Source organism: Corythoichthys intestinalis, chromosome 7, assembly GCF_030265065.1.
Source record: "Corythoichthys intestinalis isolate RoL2023-P3 chromosome 7, ASM3026506v1, whole genome shotgun sequence".
In the NCBI taxonomy this organism is placed as follows: Eukaryota; Metazoa; Chordata; class Actinopteri; order Syngnathiformes; family Syngnathidae; genus Corythoichthys; species Corythoichthys intestinalis.
Window position 1 is genome coordinate 30,298,660 of NC_080401.1, and position 19,188 is coordinate 30,317,847.

The 19,188-nt window shown below is 39.0% G+C and overlaps 1 protein-coding gene across 5 annotated transcripts in view; it reads right to left on the minus strand.

Annotated features, from left to right (window-relative positions):
• farp2 (FERM, RhoGEF and pleckstrin domain protein 2) overlaps positions 1–16,401 on the minus strand; it is a 43,622-nt gene extending 27,221 nt beyond the window's left edge. Inside the window, exons 1-8 of one of the 5 annotated variants that reach the window (XR_009063825.1) lie at positions 16,272–16,401; positions 15,914–16,149; positions 14,600–14,816; positions 2,253–2,357; positions 1,861–1,903; positions 1,710–1,788; positions 1,490–1,587; positions 577–691 (exon numbers count right to left, since the gene is read on the minus strand). Coding sequence is in view for 4 of the 5 variants with exons in the window: in XM_057840749.1 (XP_057696732.1) it covers positions 577–691; positions 1,490–1,587; positions 1,710–1,788; positions 1,861–1,903; positions 2,253–2,357; positions 14,600–14,797 (638 nt within the window). In the remaining variant the exon portion in view is untranslated. The remainder of the gene's footprint in view (positions 1–576; positions 692–1,489; positions 1,588–1,709; positions 1,789–1,860; positions 1,904–2,252; positions 2,358–14,599; positions 14,817–15,913; positions 16,150–16,271) is intronic. The other 4 variants (XM_057840749.1, XM_057840750.1, XM_057840747.1 and 1 more) reach the window with 4 other exon arrangements.
• Between the last annotated feature and the right edge of the window lie 2,787 nt (positions 16,402–19,188).

The window sequence follows — 19,188 nt, forward strand, 5'->3', positions numbered from 1 at the left end:
AGTGGCTTCGTGAGAAGCATTTCAAGGTCTTGGAGTGGCTTAGCCAGTCTCCAGATCTCAACCCCATAGAAAATCCGTGGAGGGAGTTGAAAGTCCTTGTTGGTCCCAACGACAGCCCCAAACCATCAATGCTCTAGAGGAGATCTGCATGTAGGAATGGGCCAAAATACCAGCAAGAGTGTGTGAAAAGCTTCTGAAGACTTACAAAAAACGTTTGGCCTCGGTTATTGCCAACGAAGGGTGCATAACAAAGTATTGAGATGAACTTTTGGTATTGACCAAATACTTATTTTTAAAGAATTTATTTGCAAATCATGGTGGAAAATCAAACAATTTGATTTGGGGTTTTTTCCCCACATTCTGTCTCTCATGGTTGAGGTTTACTCACGTTGACAATTACAGGCCTCTCTAATATTTTCAAGTGGGAGAACTTGCACAATTAGTGGTTGACTAAATACTTATTTGCCCCACTGTATATTCAACATTCACAGTAAATAACAAGGCATAAACAACACCAACCAAAAACAAAAATCACCACGTCATGCAATCATCACCAGCGGGAAGACAAACTCTTACAAGTGTCTGCGGTGGTAGTCCACGATGGCCTCCAGGACTTTCTCTTGGTAAGGCAGCAGCTTGTTGTTCATAAGGAAATCTTGATCGGCAGCCGCATCGTAGTCGCCGATCTCAGCTGCAAACGAAAGATGGGATTAGTCCGTTCATCTGGTTCGTGCAGTGATTTAATTTCCTGTAATTTTAATAATTGTGGGAGAGTTTAGACATGTAAAATCTACAAATTGGTTAAGTCATTATCATTTTCAAAACAGAGTTCCCCATACTTATACAAACCCACTGTATGGCTTGAGTTATATATCAGTTTGTTTTTGTTTTGTTTTTTTAAATAAATGTGTTTAACATTAAATCCATGAACTGCATCATCATTTGTCACAATTACAATGGACAGTTTCTACTGCTTGTGCCAGACAGGGTATACATTATACAGTTTGTATGTTGGCTTTTGCTACAAGTCGAAGTTTGTCACCTAAACAAGCCTTCTATTCAAAAACTGTTGATCTCAAATCCAAAGTGATGCAACATCGACATGACAGATGTTATTCTAGTTTTTAAAACCTTAATTTAAAAAAAGATGAGTGCACATCTACCAACCGAAAAATGAATAGATTAGCGTAGCCAGGTGGATTCCAGTTTATGAATGTTAAAGTCCACGGTAGTGAATAAGAAGGACATTGATGGAATTATCACTTTCCTAGAACTCTCACACTGAAATCCCATTCTAAGAGATTTTCCACTTTTACCTTCAAAGTAATCCAATTTGAATTTTTAACTCAAGGCATTACAGAACTACTTATTACATTCCGAAAATTCAGTTTTGTATTTCAGTTCGGCTCAATAGCCTTCCGACAGAAATGATTGATGAATGATGTATTTAACAGGACTTTAACGATAAGCAAATGTGTTTGAAGCGTACACTGGACAAGGTGCGAGGCAAGGAGGGCTCCGGTGTTTTCTGTGCAGATCAAGCGACCCTCCATCAGATCCCTTTTCATCTGTAAGGAGAACAGGTACCTATATATATATATAAAAAAAAAAATCATTAAAAAAATTTAATAAAACACATTTGCAGCAACGTCAGATTGCATGTAAAAAGCTAAGCCAAATCCAGATTTGGTTTGAGTTTTTTTTAGGACCTGGTGAACTCCTCCTGCAGCTGACCAGGGTCAGGGGGGAAGAATTTCACAGCCAGTCTAAACAGAGAATTTGCTGGTCCTGAACAAACAAAACATTTGATTACACCGTTTCTGCTGTTATTGAATTGATATTAATGTTATTCGAACTTACTTCTGATTTGTTTCACAATGAGTTTGGTGGGCTCCAGCCAAAGCTGAATTGACACAAACAGAAGGTTGACTTTCAGATGACCACCAGTATGGGTTAAACAATTATACAGCTCGTGAGATTTTGGCTCGCCATTATCTCATTGGCAGCCACTGAGTGCACTACACTTCCAATCCATTTTGACTGGGAGAGGCTGCAAGTCCTCCCAGTTTAAATGAATTGGATGTCCATCATTGTCAATGAGACACAAGGAATTCAAAACAATTGTTTTTTTTGTAATAAATGCTTCATATTACTTCTTGACGTCGTCACCAAAATGCCAACTTTCAAGACTTTCAGATTCCGTTTGCGTTTGAGTTTGTTCAGTTGATGTTTGTTGACAGAGATTTACAAACCCAGTTCATCTGCATGTTCTGAAACTCCAGTCCAAAGTAATCGCTCTCGATGAGGTTGCCTCGCAGAAACACCTCAGAGAGAAGATCCTGCCCCAAAGCTCTTGGCTGGGGAAAGAAAAAGAAAAAGAAAATATTATTATTAATAAGCTCATCCTTGTGTTAACAGCACAATAACAAACCTTGAAGATGCCTGATAAGTGGATGAAGGAGAGTTTGGTAATCAGCATATAGTACATCCAAAATCAACAAAGACTTAAATGGAAGAAGAATCTTAGAATGGCCTACATCAGACCTACACCCGATAGAACATGCAAAGTGACTGCACTTTAATGCATCTCAAGTTAAGACTTCAAGAGAACATACAGTACATGTATACTTTAGTGGGAAGCCTTGGAAGCGGTTTTAACTCTTGTTTGAAGTCTTAGTGGCTCTGGAGCTTCGCTAAACTGAGATGCCAAGTCTTGGACAAGAAAAATATGTGGCGGCAGGATTACCGGATGTCAAACATAAGACATGTGACATAAGAATCAGGCAAAATTCCTAACAGCTCATTCAGACATGTTTTTCAGTCATTCATTTGTTCGGTTGTGTAATTTTACACTTGAAGTGTCTGAAGGCATTAAGACCCAACTGTATGTATGTCAGCTAATAAACACCCAAACTTTCCATAATACAAAGCAACAAGAAAAATCAATGCTATCTGCATTTGTAAATGTTCCATGCGTCCGTTCCCATCGGTTTTCCCCTTTACTTAGACAAGAGAGTAAATAATGACAAACGATTGCACGTTCACATCAACGCGAGCAGGAAATGTGCCCAACTGTGGCTCCTGGCGGCCTACTTCTGGGTTTATTTTCACTGGGCCAACTAACTAATTACTACGTACTCAGCGCAAACGTCACTTGAGGTTTGGACACGCAGCAGGCAAAATTATAGCCTTAGACATCTGGTTGTAATGTAAAATAGTATTTTTTCTTTTAAAAAAAATTGGGGAAAAAAAAGTTAAAAAGAACTGGTCTGGTATGGTAAAATTAGCCCAAGTGAACTTGCCCGTTTAACAAAAACACGACAAATGATTACAGCCGACAACAGTTAATAAGTGTTGTAAAATTCATTATTCCATGAGTGAGTTCCCAGAGTTCAGCCAGTCCCACACCAAAGAATCAGATTTATTAAAATATTTTCCACAGATTTTTTTTACCCCCATGAACTCACAATCCAGACATGCTGCAAACCGAAGGAACATTTGGAGCTGTCCTGTCTCACATTACAACATTCTGTAAGGTTCACGGAGAGACTAATGTCATGTAATCTACCAAAGTTTGACCGACTCACATTATTAGAAGATTTCTGTGTGAAAGGTAAATATGTGGTGGCATGGTTGTCCAAATCCCACCTTGTCCGGACAGGGATGTGAAATTTGACACCAAATGTGACCAGTTTAATATATAAAACACTATTAGCCCCATTTTTGCCACTAAAGCTGCTCACTTCTAGGTTAATGTCAAGTGTGAAAGGTCCTGTCGCCACATTGCAGTTCACTTTTCGGTCTTTCAACTTTTTACAGGGCACTCATTTAACTCATTGGCTGCCATTGACAGTGCTAGATATCCAATCCTGAATTGCAGGAATGGCAGTGAATAGTTTACTTTTGTAAAGGTTTATTCATTTATCACATTTGTCAATTAAAACAAAATGGGATAGGGAAAAAGTTAATTGTTTGATTCAAATTAAACCGTAAATCTCCCCCTCCCCCATTTAATTTGTAAAATATGCATCTAAAATTAAAAAAACATGAACATTCATAGCCAGCCCTAGTTTTAATTTAACGTATGGTGGTCAATGGCAGGGTAACTTTAATTTTTGTAGAATTCCTATATCAGAGCAACTTCTAATTGATTTGTTCGACAAACAATAACAAAACAAGTCATAACGCATAATAAGATATTCAGACCGACTAATGGTTAGCCACATAACAGCCAGCGCTTTTCTGAGTCAACACAGGTAACTATACTGATTCATTGACTCCAATGTACTGAAGACAGAATTGTAACACAAGGACAAGTGTACAGTAAATACTGGTACGTCACATGCATTGTTATTCTATATTAAGTTTTGAAATTAAAATGCAAATGAGTGTGCAGAGTCCAACCCAAAAAGCACATCTGGCATTTGTAATTTCCCGCAAAATTGCGCCATAATGAAATGTCGGCAAGTGGCGTGTCTCTGAGGTCATGCGTTAAAGAGGGTTAGCGGGTCACGCAATCAAGTTCAGAGAAAGTACCGGCCACGGATTAGGACAAAGCAGATGTTCGGCCGAAGGACGCCACGTTGTGATGATTTCTTCTATTCAGGGTGGATGTTCCATCAACAACTAGGCTAGTTTAGTGCTTACTGTACCTAACCAGTTATTGTTACCAGGCTAACGCGAGCACAGCAAGCATCTACAATACACAGGCGTTTAAACATGTGACAACAGTTGACCGTGTAAGAACACACGCAGTAATCAGGATCAGATATTAGTCTACTCCGTGCACCTGTGTAACCTGGATGATGTCCAATCTTAGCGATGTCCATCTTCTACATCGTTTGTACAATTTATTGAGCCAAAGCGATAAAAATAAACATAGAAAATAAAAACACCAAGGTTGATGATACTACTAATGAGAACGAAAATGACAGTGAAAAAAATTACGCATTTTCACAAAATATCAAAAATATGTGAAAAATAAAAAGCCAAAATAGTTATATTGTTTGACAAAAAATAAGCCAGTCCCAAATCACGAAAACAGTGGTACCTCGACATACAATCGCTTCGACACACGATCTTTTCGACATCAGACGTAAAATTTGACACGCCATTTGTTTCTACATCCGAAGACATTCTCGAAATACAACGACATGACACCGCAGATGGACGCACGGCAGATTTTAAAAAGGTTGGTACAGGTAGTGAAACAAGGAAAAAGGTGATGCTTGTTGTGCACAGCCGTGAACCGGCTCAATAATACAGCCGTAGAATGTCTACGATCTTCACGGTCCAACTCCGACCACCATTCGCCAGTCTTTATTGGTTAAGGTGACAATTATTATTATTGTAACATCACCAAAGAAATTGCCAGCTTCGCAACTTGTCCAACACAAAATGCCTTCTGTCCGCCGCAGTTGATAGTGTTCTCAAAAAAAAAAAAACCATTAAAATTCAAAGTAAACTCTCAACCGTACCCTCTCTCTGTCGCGTCAGCCACGCGGTGCATTCAGGTACAGCCAAAAACGTCCGCCATATTAAAACCAGATTCATTACAGGAATTATTAGTATTATTATAAAATATAAATAAAAATCAGAATAATAATATTTGTTTTGCTATGTGTAATTGCCATTTGTAATCATACCAGTAGTATTTATTAAGGATTTAGCGTAGGTTTTTGGGCAGTGGAAGGAATTAATGGAATTATAATGTATTCATATGGGGAAATCCTGTTCGACATACGACAATTTCGACTTACAAACAAGGTCCTGGGACGAATTAACTTTCTTTACTATCCCTCATCCTCCTTTGACACATTATAAGCACAAGTTATACATATTAAGATAACGAACTACTGCATCATCCACGGCAGACAGAACACACTCTTCTAATGGGTAAAATTCCTGACCTAACCTTCACTTTCGCCCACCCTGACTAGCTCCAACTTTGCATTCCCTTCTCTTTTTTTTCCTTGCGCCCCCCATCCTTGTGGTTGTCGACATTTCTATTTATGCGCCTATTTGCCTAAAAGCAGAGCCTGTCCACATCTAATTAATGCAGTGCCATCTGTACACAGCGAGGCTCCATATGTAAGTGGAGGCACAGCAGAGGGCCAAGGCTAGATGGTGCATCAAAGGAGCCTGTGTTTCAGTGACCACAAGGCCAGGCTTTCTATTGCGCCGGCGGTAGGAGGGGCCACCAGGGTGAGAACCACCATGCAAGCAAATGTCAGCAAAACGGAAAAAAAATATATATATATATATATATATATATATATATATATATATATATATATAAAAAACTAGTAGCAGTTTTTAACAAAACCACACTTCCGCTAGTGGTATGCAAAAATGAGAACATTTAATCTTCTAGCAACACTCCAGTACGAATAAGGTGATGTTCGAGGATTAGTGTCAAAATTAGTTTTCTTTCGTTATAAAAATGTTTCAGACAACAACGGCTTCCCACTATCTGCAGCTGCATAAATAAAACACCCTTGGATACCATTTTCAGTTTTATGGTAGCTCCGATTGTTTTTTTTAAATGAATACTTGAGCCACCTTCTATACCACTTTTTCCAGTCTGAGGTCTGAAAATCCCCATTACCAAGTTTTTTGAAACGTGAAACTATGACAGTGCAATTGCTCGACTGTCAGAGGGAAAGGCCATGCTACTTTTAGTCCTTTTAGTTCAGTTCGTGCAGACAGCAAGTCAGATACAAGGAAGCGTGCGAGAGAGGGCGGTCGCTTGAAAGGCCACAACCGTTTCAAACATTCTCCACTGCAATTTAGTGTCTATTCTTGTCTACAGTGTGAAGGAAAGGGACGGAATCCTGGAATTTGGAAAATAAAAAAAGGACTACAGCTGTCCCCAGACCAAGAAACATTTGGAATACGTTTTGCTGAAATATAAATGAGAAACGACATTACTGGCTCAACTACACAAGAGACAAGGCCGGCCCACGACGCCTTGCGCTGAATGAAGGGATGCACTTAGAGGCCATCTTGTTTATTGGCAGGCTAACACTTGCCGAATCGGGTCACAGTCACACGTACATTCTGATTTCCAAACATTTTTACTGTTTGCAAGTCGGAGCCAGAAACAGACTCAGTCTACTTATTTCATTTCAGCTATTATACTGTGCGTTATCCTCACTTAAAGCACACCTAATAAATTGGTCTTCTCACCCTGCACTGTTTTACTGCCGCGTCTCATCTACTGCTTGCCATCTAAACCAATCCTTTCCCAGCTTGCTGCTCTAATGTTGGGGTTTCAGCCATCTTGCTGACATTGGCATGCATTTAGGCTGGATACACAGCTGCATAAATGTTCTGTTTAAAAGCACAGATGAATAATTTGTTAAGGGCAGGAGTGGGCAATCAATTTTTCTGGAGGGCAGTTTGAGAAAAATGTAACATTGTTGAGTGCCATGCCATTTCAGGCTTCATCTACACTAGGACGGACGGATTATGGCCATAAAAGTGTAATTAGTTTGACTATACGGCATGTCGGCTACACTAATATGACCATTATCCGGATTAGTTGTTACACAGATAGTGTAGGCGGGTATTATTACCCGCTGTTTAATATGGACTGCCGTCTCCGTACAACAATGCGATACCAAGGAAGTGACATCATGCCTTCGCCATTTTTAGCGCGGCATGACAGCATCGTAAACAATGGAGGCGGACGATCACAACGTGGCATTCCCGCTTCTCTTTGCTTTTCCACACATTTTTTTAACCTTCCAAAAAACGTTCCAATACAATGCATCAATTCAGTGACCATTTGTGGTCCTCCCATCGCAGATGACGCGGAGATGAACGTTATTTTACAGAGCTGGTCTCCCACGGTGTCTCCGATCAGTCAGTTGCAGGGCTGGCCCCTCCCAACTCAATGCCGACCAAACATGAGTATATAAAAATGCGTAGAGGAAAATGAAACCCTGAAAAGTGACCTGCGTGGTGCCCCCAGTCACAGAGGCACGCGATTAGTTTTTTTCCATGACATTTCTGTCTGTCAAGCACTCCTGGTTGCCGCTTCCAGGAAATACACGCAGCGCCACACCATATGTTTCTATTTGTTATTTTCCAAGAGGTGAGAGCGCAACTGAGCATCGATTGTAACATCCCACGTAACGACTTTCGACGTTTGTCGTTTTCTAAAGATTTATTTCAATCACAACTCGACGACTGCTCGTGAAAGCCGAGCGTGCTCTCCCATTAACTCTCGCGTGATGCATTCAATTGCGTTCACGAAAAAAAAAAACAGTGATCACAAAACTGAGTTCCCGACCCCTGGTCTAGAAGGTGTAGTAATTTCGAAATTTTCCACCGGCGAGTAATGAGTTTCCGGTTCAGAGGTAAACCGCGCGGGCAATCACGTAACATATGAGGCTGCTCCTTTCTACGCATGTGTAGCTTACGCAAATGCAGGCAAACCTTGCAGAAGCAGGTGGGGGGGAAGGGGGGGGGCTTAAACGCACCTTAAATGTAAGTGCGGACAGATATAAAAATAGTCTGCAAAATACCCTTGAGAAAATCATCTGTGATAGTGTAGACGTTAGGGATGTCCCGATCCAGGTTTTTGCACTTCCGATCCGATACCAATATTGTTTTGCACTTCCGATCCGATACCGATACTGGCTGATACCGATACCGGCCTCTCTGAGCATGTATTAAAGTTTAAAGTTATTTAGCCTCCTTACTTAGTTGTCAGACTCATGTTGAAAAGGGTTTTAGTAGTCTTGATAACAACTTGCCAGCTGAATTAGGTGAGTTGGAATAACACATAATGGTTGGTAACAAGAAACTGACCTGTTTATTAAATGATAAACACAAAACATTATAAATAACAAACAGAAATGACATATTCAGACAGTAAAACATGCTTATTGTAAACTGTCTTAAAAAAGCAAAACACACAAGCAACCTCAAACTATTAACTATTACACACTCCCTTTGATTTGCTTGCCCAGCCCGAAAAAACCCAGAATTTTATGTTTTATTTGTAGGCACGAGCCCGAAAAAAAACAAAATTTTATGCTTTATTTGTGAGGACTCAGGAGCGATGCGTGGTTACGTTTTGTGTGATCACGTTTGGTGACGCCAGTGCATATATGCATAATGATAACAAATTATAGCCTGTCTTTAGTAACAAATTCTCCCAGTTAAACAAGACTGTAAGATGGATATTCAATAAACATTTATATATTTTATATCTGCATGTGTGTTCTAACAGGTGGATAGTGGATTTGACATTTATTTTAATCTCCTCGAGTTGGCAGGAAAAAAAAAACCAAGTTTTCTCAATGTTTAAATAGTCTACATATTTTATCATTATAAATACATTTACACAGCGAAATAACGCTGGAAAAGTACATACATACATACATCGTTTTAGTATAAACATATGAATATATTTTTTTTGAAAAAGGTCTGCCCGATGCGTCTAAATCCCACTTTACTCACGAGAGATAATGGCTCGTCATCCAGAATGATTCCTTCGGCAATAACTCTTCCCTGGGCTTTGGGACTGTCAAGTGCCAGTTTGTCACGCATAGCAAAAGTTTCTGCCAGTGTTCGTTGCGTATGACCTTTCTTTCTGTCTTCGGTTTTCTCCTTCTACTCCTCATACTCCTTGTATTGTTTGTGGTGGTATTTCGATAAATGCTTGATTAGTTTGGTTGTATTGACACTTCTTACAGCTTTACCACCACGCTTGACTTTATTGTGGCATATGTTGCACTCTGCCTCTTCATCTTTGTCGTCCTTTAAAGTGAAATAATCCCACACAGCTGACATTTTTACCGATAGTCTCTCAGTCATTTGGGAGACGGTAATGTAGTGTGTTGAAGGCGTGCGTAAAATGCGGACCGGATTTTAGGGAAACCGAAGCAAAAACTGGAATGGATTATGTAAGTCGGTGCATTGGAAAACCCGGACCTGACTTTCAAAAAAACTGGATCTGAAGTCTGGATCGGAATTTTTCCGTGTCGGCCGATCCGATACCGATACGCATTTTTTTGCCCATATCGGAGTCCGATCCGATAGCTGGATCGGATCGGACGTAATAATTATTGAATAGAAATTTTAAACAAAATTATACAGTCATTAAGGTTGGAACAGTTCACCAAGATGGATTGAAAAGTTTTGGTTTTGCGTTCAGTTTGCTTGTATATCGTTTCAGTTTTGTTTTATAATTTTTTCTTTCCTCATAAGTTTATTATTAGCACGAGCCAAGCGCTGCTTGCGGAACCATAGTCATGTGGGAGTTTCTTGAAGGACGCCTTAAGTGTCGGACACTTAGGGTTAGGGCTGTGAATAAGTAGTTAATACTTATTATGTGCATGTTCATGTTGTGGCTGCTAAGGATTTAAAGCTTACAGTTTTATTTGTTTATTGATATAGTAAAGGATTTTATAACTTATAATTATTCTGTTTTAATTCTATGAACTCAGTGTACTTCAATTGAAACATCACCCAAAAAAGGGTCATTTTTATTTATTTATTTATTTACACAAGTTTTATTGTTTGCATTTTTAAAAATAAAATAAAATGATATAAAATTAAGTCATTTTTCCTGCTTTTGTCCCGAAAATTAACCAAACACTTCAAAAACCTAATAGAAATTACACTTTAGTGTACCATTACACCCTTTGTTATCATAGTGATACAGTCCAACGGGTTACTTTTCTTACGTAAATTAATAGATTTCCAAAGTGTGATACCATTTTTCAGCACAAATTGCAACTTCTACCAGTCGTTCCGATTCTGGACTTTTGAGAGCTAAAAACAGTAGATAACAAACAAGTTCAAATGAACTACAACCGCAAGGCTCACTCCCTAAACATTTCATGAGCTCAGACATGACAAACACCCATTAACAGAGGAGGAGCAATATTAGTGAGTGTCCTCACCAAGAAGAAAAAGAACAACAAAGCGAGTGAGACCTTCCTCCGGCGGTTTAAAAATGACTACGCTGGCAGCTTTGTAGACACAACCAAATGCTTCAACTCGTCCTCTCTTGTGCCATTCACATATGTGCACAGGAAGATACAAGCATCACTTGTTTTACATTATTAGACTTTATAAACAATGTGAGGGACAGTCAAAGGCCCGAAGTGAACCCCGGGCCGCACTTTGCCCACACCTGATTAAGAGGGTAATGTGAAAGGGGCTACAAACATCAAATGAAACATGCCAATTCAGACTTCTGCTTGGGTTTTTAGCATATAACCTCAGGAATTACCTGGGAAAGAAAGAAAAAAAAAAAAACTTAAATGTCTGAAGGCAGATTAGTTTGAAATCTGCATGCACATGTTTTAATACAAAGTAAACTTGACTACTTTTTTCATTTTGAGACAACATATGGCACCTTAGATTACAAACTGTCCATCTCAGCAGTGCACCATGGAATCCTTGGTGCTGAGACTACTTGAGGATTTATTATGGCGCAGTAATCAATTACCCAGAGTCATCAGTGAGTCTTGAATGCTTCCTTCACGCCGGTGATTAAACACTGGCCTGACTTTAAAAGACAGGAAAGAGGCTCATTTCTATTGACTTCCTTATTGCTTCCTATGTGAGTAAGTTGGCAGGCCTAGAGTGTACTGAGAGAAAAGCACATCATTGGTGACTTCCCTCTAAAGTTATTTTCATTGAAGCGGTCAAAGACAGGACTTCCAGTTATGAATGTGGAATTACATTGTTAATTTTGTTAATTATTTGTCAGTAACTAGCAAATGTAAACAGTGATGAGATGAAATATCATTAATACATATTTTACAAAACACCCAACATTTTTTCCATTTCTGTCCTTCACACAGAACCCAGCAAGGTAACTAAGCTTTTGCAACAGCCAGCTTTATTTAAATCATCATTTAATTTTTTTTTTTTTTTTTTTTTGGAGCTAGCTCACTAATATTGAGCTACAGTCCTCTGCAGTAGGAAACTCCTTCAAAACAGCTTTAAGTTTTCACAGCTCGTTAAGGAAAATGATTTATAAGCGTGGGGAAAAATGCTTACATACTTAAAAGAGCTAGGAGGAGCGAAAATATACTATGAACTGACAAAAGACATGACAAACTAAAAATCTGCAAAGCCGCACGAACCACGAAACAAATTTAGGAAAGAAAACTAATTTTTCTCAACTCGCAAAACAATAGTCTGCTGTTGTATTTGATATCTATTTTCCTAATCAATTCACTCCCAGCCCAGATTTACAGTATGTATATAGCAGGGTGCTCACAATTATTTGCTCCAAAATCCACTTTAAGGAGTCAACTAGACCTGCACGATATATCATTTGAACATAGCCAGAAAGCGAAACAGCAATGCATGTTGCAAGCCACTAGCTTGTTAGCTTTGTGGCACCGTTCTTTGAGGATGCACAGTGACCAAAGTGTGGGTTGGAAGACAAAAAAAAAAAAATCTGAATTCATTTGACTGGCTGCCCTGTACATCAATCAAATGATGGGGTGGTTTATATGAGTAATGTCCTTTTTTTATTCAATATAATTCAGCTTTATTTGTATAGCATCGTATAGCGCCTAGAAAGGTCAGCAGGGATATTTTACAATACAACATAATTAATCCTTTTTGGCCTTAAAAAAATTTGGGGGAATGCCACGATCTACCCACACAAGCATTGCGATCGACATAATGAGCACCCTTTATATAGTATTCACAGAGTGTGTGTTGTGGTGGTCAGTAAAACACATCTTTTTTTTTTTTTTTATTACCAGGAATAGACGTCCAATCCATTTGGGATGGGAGGGCATGCATTGAGCGAATTAATGTTGGTAATGGCAGCCAAAGAGTTAATGCTGAGTGGGATCCAAAATTATATCTAAATCTCATCGTCAATAGCTTTTTTTTTTTTAATGATTAATCAACATTTAATATATCTTTTTTTTTTAATCATAGCATCAGTGGAAAAAAATGCAATACGTCTTAAAACCAAGTGCACAGCTTGATGTAAACATGACTCAGCAGTGATTACAATGGAGTCAATATTGAATGGCCACTATCCATTTGTGTTCACAGTAGAGCTGAAACGAATACTCGAGCAACTCAAGTTTAAAAACTGATCCGAGTAATTTTATTCACCTCGAGGAATCGTCCCGACCCGGCGGCGTTAATAAAACAGCCGCCATCTTAAAGCAGTACACTCCTCGGCGCTCATAAATAAGATTAACGTTACTTTCACTCGCTCACGTAACGTTATCCCTGCGGAGGGCTAGGTTTCTATTCATTATGACCACTGTCGATGCGTGGCTAACTCTTACATACAGGCTTTATTTAATCTGTCAAATCAGCGCTGTAGAGTGATTAGGGTGGAAAATAAAAACATAATAATGCTAACTGTCAATTTTAGCTCAGTAGTCATTGCTGGATAAAACAAGCAGCACTGGTGCCTAATGTGCTCTAATGTGCTCAAATACAGCACAGCATTTATTTTGAACACGGCAAAACCTCAAAATCCTATCAGGACTTACAGTTTAGACTAACTTAAAACTTAACTAGAACTTATAGCTTGACACAAGCAAAAATTCAATTGAAACACGTAGGTTTCGTAACGTGTGTTATCAAACGTAATGACACTTTTAGGTAAGAAATATATATTATATTTTAATAATATTTTTTTTTTAATATATATATATATTTTTTTTTTTTTTTAAAATAAGATCTAGAAGTTTTTGGAGTGAAAGCAGTGAATTAGTCTTTTTTGGTCACATTTGAGATTAAATTGTTGGCTGTTTTCAACAATGTACATCGAAAATAAAGACATTGATTGACTGAAAATGGTTCAATATTACCGTACATGAAATGTCTTGTTTTCTCATCTATATGTATAATTGCTCTTTACCTAAAAAAAAATGTTTTATCCGATTACTCGATAGAATTTTCAGGCGATTACTCGATTACTAAAATATTATAGCTGCAGCCCTAGTTCACAGATAGTGCTTTAATTAACCACCATCATCAGATTGAGACAACACACCCAGGTCAACACACCCAGTTCGGCCTGCACAAATAGATCGTTTCAACATCGCCATCGCGATGTGCACATGCACAATGTCCCATCGCAGGACGTACCATTGTTTATTTTTGTTATTTTTGAACACGAAAACTTATTTTGCTGTGTTCAGAGACATGGCCTCCTCGATTTTTATACAGCAGTACTCGTCAGTCACAGATGAACCCCCTTAGCCTACATTAAACTGTATTATAGGAATACAATGTGGTCATGGTTAGTCTCACCAAAGTCTTACCAAATTCTTTTGGTTTTAATATTGCAAACCCCCAAAATGTCGTAATAGGTTTTTTTCCAATATCATCCAGCCCTACACCCTGTCAAAAGAACTGATGCCTTTCATGAAGAGAAACCTCAAACTCAAAGGACAATCCTTTCAAACTTCAACAGTTTGGAGTTGGTAAATAAGACGGCATAAGACAGAGGGTAAGGGATTTCCGCACCAAAGCCACATTGCAGCTGTCACCAACACGCAAACCGGGTCAAACGTAGCCCTGCTGTGCACGGCTAACTAACAGCAGACTTATCCCAGCATGCGAGGAAGGTGGAAGAAACACTCACGTCTAAATCGAAAAACTCCAGCGACTCGTCCAGACCTTGCACGCGGACTTGAAGCCCCCGTCCAGGACCCTTGGTCACCACCACATTGGTGTTAAGGCCCTGGCCAGGTTCCAATGTGCTGATACCCGCGTTGAACTGAGCACCCAGTCTCGTGCCCGGGGTCTGGAGGATCCGGTAGGAGCCCTCGATTTCCCCCATGACTGCACCAGAACAAGCCCTTAGGAAAAGAAAAGTCTCCGAATGACAAAAGATAGCAACAAACATAAAATTTTAAAAGACGCAAAACAAAGAGTTACCAAAGTAAATTCTGAAATATCTTTATAGTCTCTATGTTTTACATAGCGTCCTACTTGTGTTCAGACTGAGACACCACATAACAAATACATTGTGTTCAGCAAAATTTGTGAAATCTGTGGCAAAACTGTTTAAAAACACAGTTGGACGTTAAAATGTCAGTAATGGTATGTTGTTACTATCAAACGTGTTATACTGAGTGAAACCCATCCAATGTTTTTACTTATGGTGCTGAAAGCTTAGAGGAAGAGCTCAACTTTTTGGCAGCATCGTTTGGCAATACAATAGCCCAAAAATATATGAACAGGCGCAAATACTTTAACTGCATTATTCAGCCAGTATTCTTTTTGTTCTGTACATCACTAAAGCTTGCGAATGGCAAAACATGAATTGGCAAAGATTGCCCGTATAAGAATTTTTGAAAGATTATCAATGCCCAAAGTCAAAAATGCATCAAAATGGCTAAAAGTACTAGCTGATACTTTTGCTGGTCATGAACATACAAGCCAGTGTCCTTTCACTTTGAACATGTTTGTTCAAACACTGACTTCTTAAAGTTACTGAGTTAGAATGACTCAAAACCCTATTGCATATCAGATACATTTTAAACATTTACAAGGGTATAAAGGGGAAGTTGAAATGGCCCAACAGAAGTCATACTACACCATTTTTAAAGTCATCAGCAGTTTAGATTGAAATTCTAATTCATGCGAACCTAGTAACGATGAATGTCTTCTGATTAGTTAAAACAAAACAAAAAATAAAATTATAAAAATGGACAACTACATATTGGACTCAAATCGGGGTTCACTGAGTCTCAGTTGTTTTAAAAAATAAACTTATCAAGTTAAACGGTTGCTCAAAACTGGGAAAAAGTTTAACGTGGCGTTGTTTTTTTTCTGCTCCAGCAGTGAGCTCGAGCTCGCGAGTTTTTAGTCAACTTGAGGTTTAACGCCAATTTTATCAATGTGTCGCGGCAAAACAAGGGATTTGGTTTAATTTTAGGTAAAAGACACTTACCGTGCAGGCTGGCGTCGAAAATTACTGCTAAAAGTTTGGGATCTTAACGAGGGCTCTTCTCATTCCGTCCATGGCCTCAAGCCCGTCGTCCAAAGTAAATGCGCACCCGACGCCGCTTTCTGATTGGTTCCAGCGCGCCAAATCGGTTTCTGATTGGCCGAAATGTGGCGTCTGGATTGCTAGCCAAATTTGACCGCCTCCCTCATCATCCTCGACTCAAATTAGCTGTGTGAGCACTGTGATGGACAGGAGGGATTAACACGAGTCAAGAAAACATTTGTCAATTCAAAAGTTATTTTTTTCTTGAATATCACTCTTCCTAACAAATGCGAAATGTGTCATAAATCGTAAATCTCACCTCCAGTCACGGTTGTCTCGAACTGGGTTAAAGTTCGCGGTGACATGCAACAGGTTTAACGACAGATATAGCCGCTTTCCGGGAATGTGCCCAAAGCGGCATATTATGTATATTATTGCCATACAAGTAAATTCGAAAGAGATACTGTAATTAATTTCATAAACTAGACTGCAGATACTTTACAAAAATTCAGAAGAAGAGTTCAAGGGGTAGCCAAAATACCAGTAGGGAGCAGCGCCCCCTAAAGGAATAGTATCGCTATTACTACGTAACAATTACAGTACAGTATACTACTAGCACAATAGGTGCCATTCACATGTAAATTCATATTATTCGTGATTATTTTGTAATTCACAATTAAATTAATGATTTTGAAAATGAGAAATCAAATGAAAAAAATGCACACAAAAAATAATTCAATGCTAAAGCAGAAAAAATGGAAGGTTTGGCCTGTTGGCAGTAGAAGTAATCCCACAACTATTGTAGTATGTGTAAAAAATAAAATAAATTTGTTTTTTCCAGAAAGATGAAACCAAACTTTTTACAGTGACACATTTTTTATTTATATAATAGTGTGTTATTTGGTGGTTATTTTAAATTCTATATTTCAAAGTTGAAAATGTAAGGTATTTGATGTTGGTGTGTCTGTTGGTCTCCTTGTAATTTTATCATAACCAAAGAACAGGAAATGGGACTTACTGCAGTTCAGTCAGGTTGCGATATCAACCACAGTCTCCTTTCGTCTCTGTTGTTCTTCTGCCCCTAATATTTGCAAGCATAACTTTTTATGGACCTTCCTTTATGAGCTGGGAAAAGAAAATGGCCCTCCCCAAACTGTCTATGCTGAAGTTGGAAGCAAAAAAATGCCTTGAATTTAGATAAGACAGTTAAGAGCTCTGATTGATTGATCGACTGATTGATTGGTGTCTGTGTGTCATGACCTTTGACCATATAATCTATTGATGAATAGAGAGAGTGATAATCTCATCCATGTTACAGTGATGAAAACAGGAATGGGATTCATTCCTTACTACCTAATGATATACACTGTGTAGTCTTTATTGTGGGCTGTAAATGCCTCTAATAAATAGTCTCTACATTGGGATTTTAAATAGTCTATTTATATAGTTAACTAGTAAAACGTCCAATCAAAAATCCCAGATTCATTCAGTTACTTGAGTGTGTTTACAAAATCAATGGATGCAGCAGTTCAACCAGACCATTTAAAGTTTTGACTTGGAGTTATTCGCTCCTTTTCACGTATTCCAGTTAAGAGGCAAGCAGCAACAAGGTGCTTAAGGAAGGACTGGCTGAGTCCAATGTAAAGTTTATTACTTTAATCCAGCCTAGATGTGATGAAGGTATGGATAACAGTTTCAAAGTGCTGCTGCATAGGAATCTCTGCTTCAATTTATGGGAATCATTTGAGTCCACTTCTGTTTCCAGTGAGTTATCTGTCAAAAGTAAATGAACCAAATCATCTGAGTCTGCAGCGTTTACAATTAGGCCATTGACGCATGTCAGAGAACCAGAGGCGTAGCAAGGGTCCCCGGGGGCCCCAGGCAACAAGCAACATGGGGCCCTTCGAGCGTGTGCAAGTAAGGGGGACAGTTGGACTTGGAGCGATAGCATATTTAATAAAAGTATAATAACGCCTCGGTCTCCTAGAGCGCTTTTTAGGACACTCAAAGTGCCCGGCTTCTACTACATTAGGACATAAAACTACAGTAACATAGTACACTCACACTTACGCTTCCTTTTCTCCTCTTCTGCTTTTTTTCTTTCTTTTGTCGCTTCCAGAAGGATAACTTCTCTTTATTTTGGATATACATCAATTAAAAAAAAAGCCAAATCACCGCTCACTCTCACTCTGAGTCACGTGAGGGAGGGGAGGGGGTGTAGAGCGAGTGAAGGGGCCCCTTCAGGGAACTCAGACACAAGGCTTTCACTGGCACTGTCGCACTTGTTGCAGCGACAGTGCAGTAAAGCTGCGTGAGCTAAATTTGTTGGCCCTCTGGGGGCCCCTGCTGGCTGGGCGCCCTAGGCAATTGCCCGGTTTGCCTAATGGGACGCGACGCCTCTGCAGAGAACCCATTGAAACACAGTGAGTAATTCATGTTAGTCAACAGATTCAACTCAATCATTTCACTATCCATCATTTCACAATGTGATGTTTCATTTGGGTCTAATAGTTTGAGTAATTGCATCAATACAATGCATCGTGTCACTTGACTAGTGTCAGGGAATCAAATCATCGGAGTCTTCTGTTTTTACTAACTCGGATAAGGATAGACCTATAATAGGTCGATAGAATGATTAAACTGAATCTTCTCCACTGTTCCTGATGAGTATACACTGAAATAATACTTCGATTCAATTTAAGTCCATCAGCCAACTCAACCCATCTGTAGTGTGGTGTCTCTACTTTTTTGAGTCAGCGAACCAAATCTTTTGAGTCTGCAAACTAAGTCATTAAATTGATTCAAATAAGTCAGAGTTTATAGAGGGAGATGTATGTAAAACCCGGTGGACTTAAAAAGGAGGAACTCCTTATTTTGGTATATGGCATGTCACGTGATGACGACGGCACACAGGTGGCAAGTAGCAAGTTGCCTTGCTTAGAGCTTTGTGAGGTTTTTTTTTTTTTCCTTTCAGATAATCTAGAAATTATCTAAAGGCTGGCTAGGAGTAGTAATGAATACTGACCAGGGTTTCAGGGAGCAGATCAAAATTTTTAAAAAAAGTGCACACTTGCAAGAAACACTTCAAACCCGATGATATTATGCAAATATAGGTGTGTGTACATTTTCCTGCACTATCACAAGTGAACATGGAGGAGATTGACAGTCCACAAACACATAAGGAAATTCCGTTATTTGTCTTGTTTTGATCTTTTACGAACAAAGACGTAATTGAA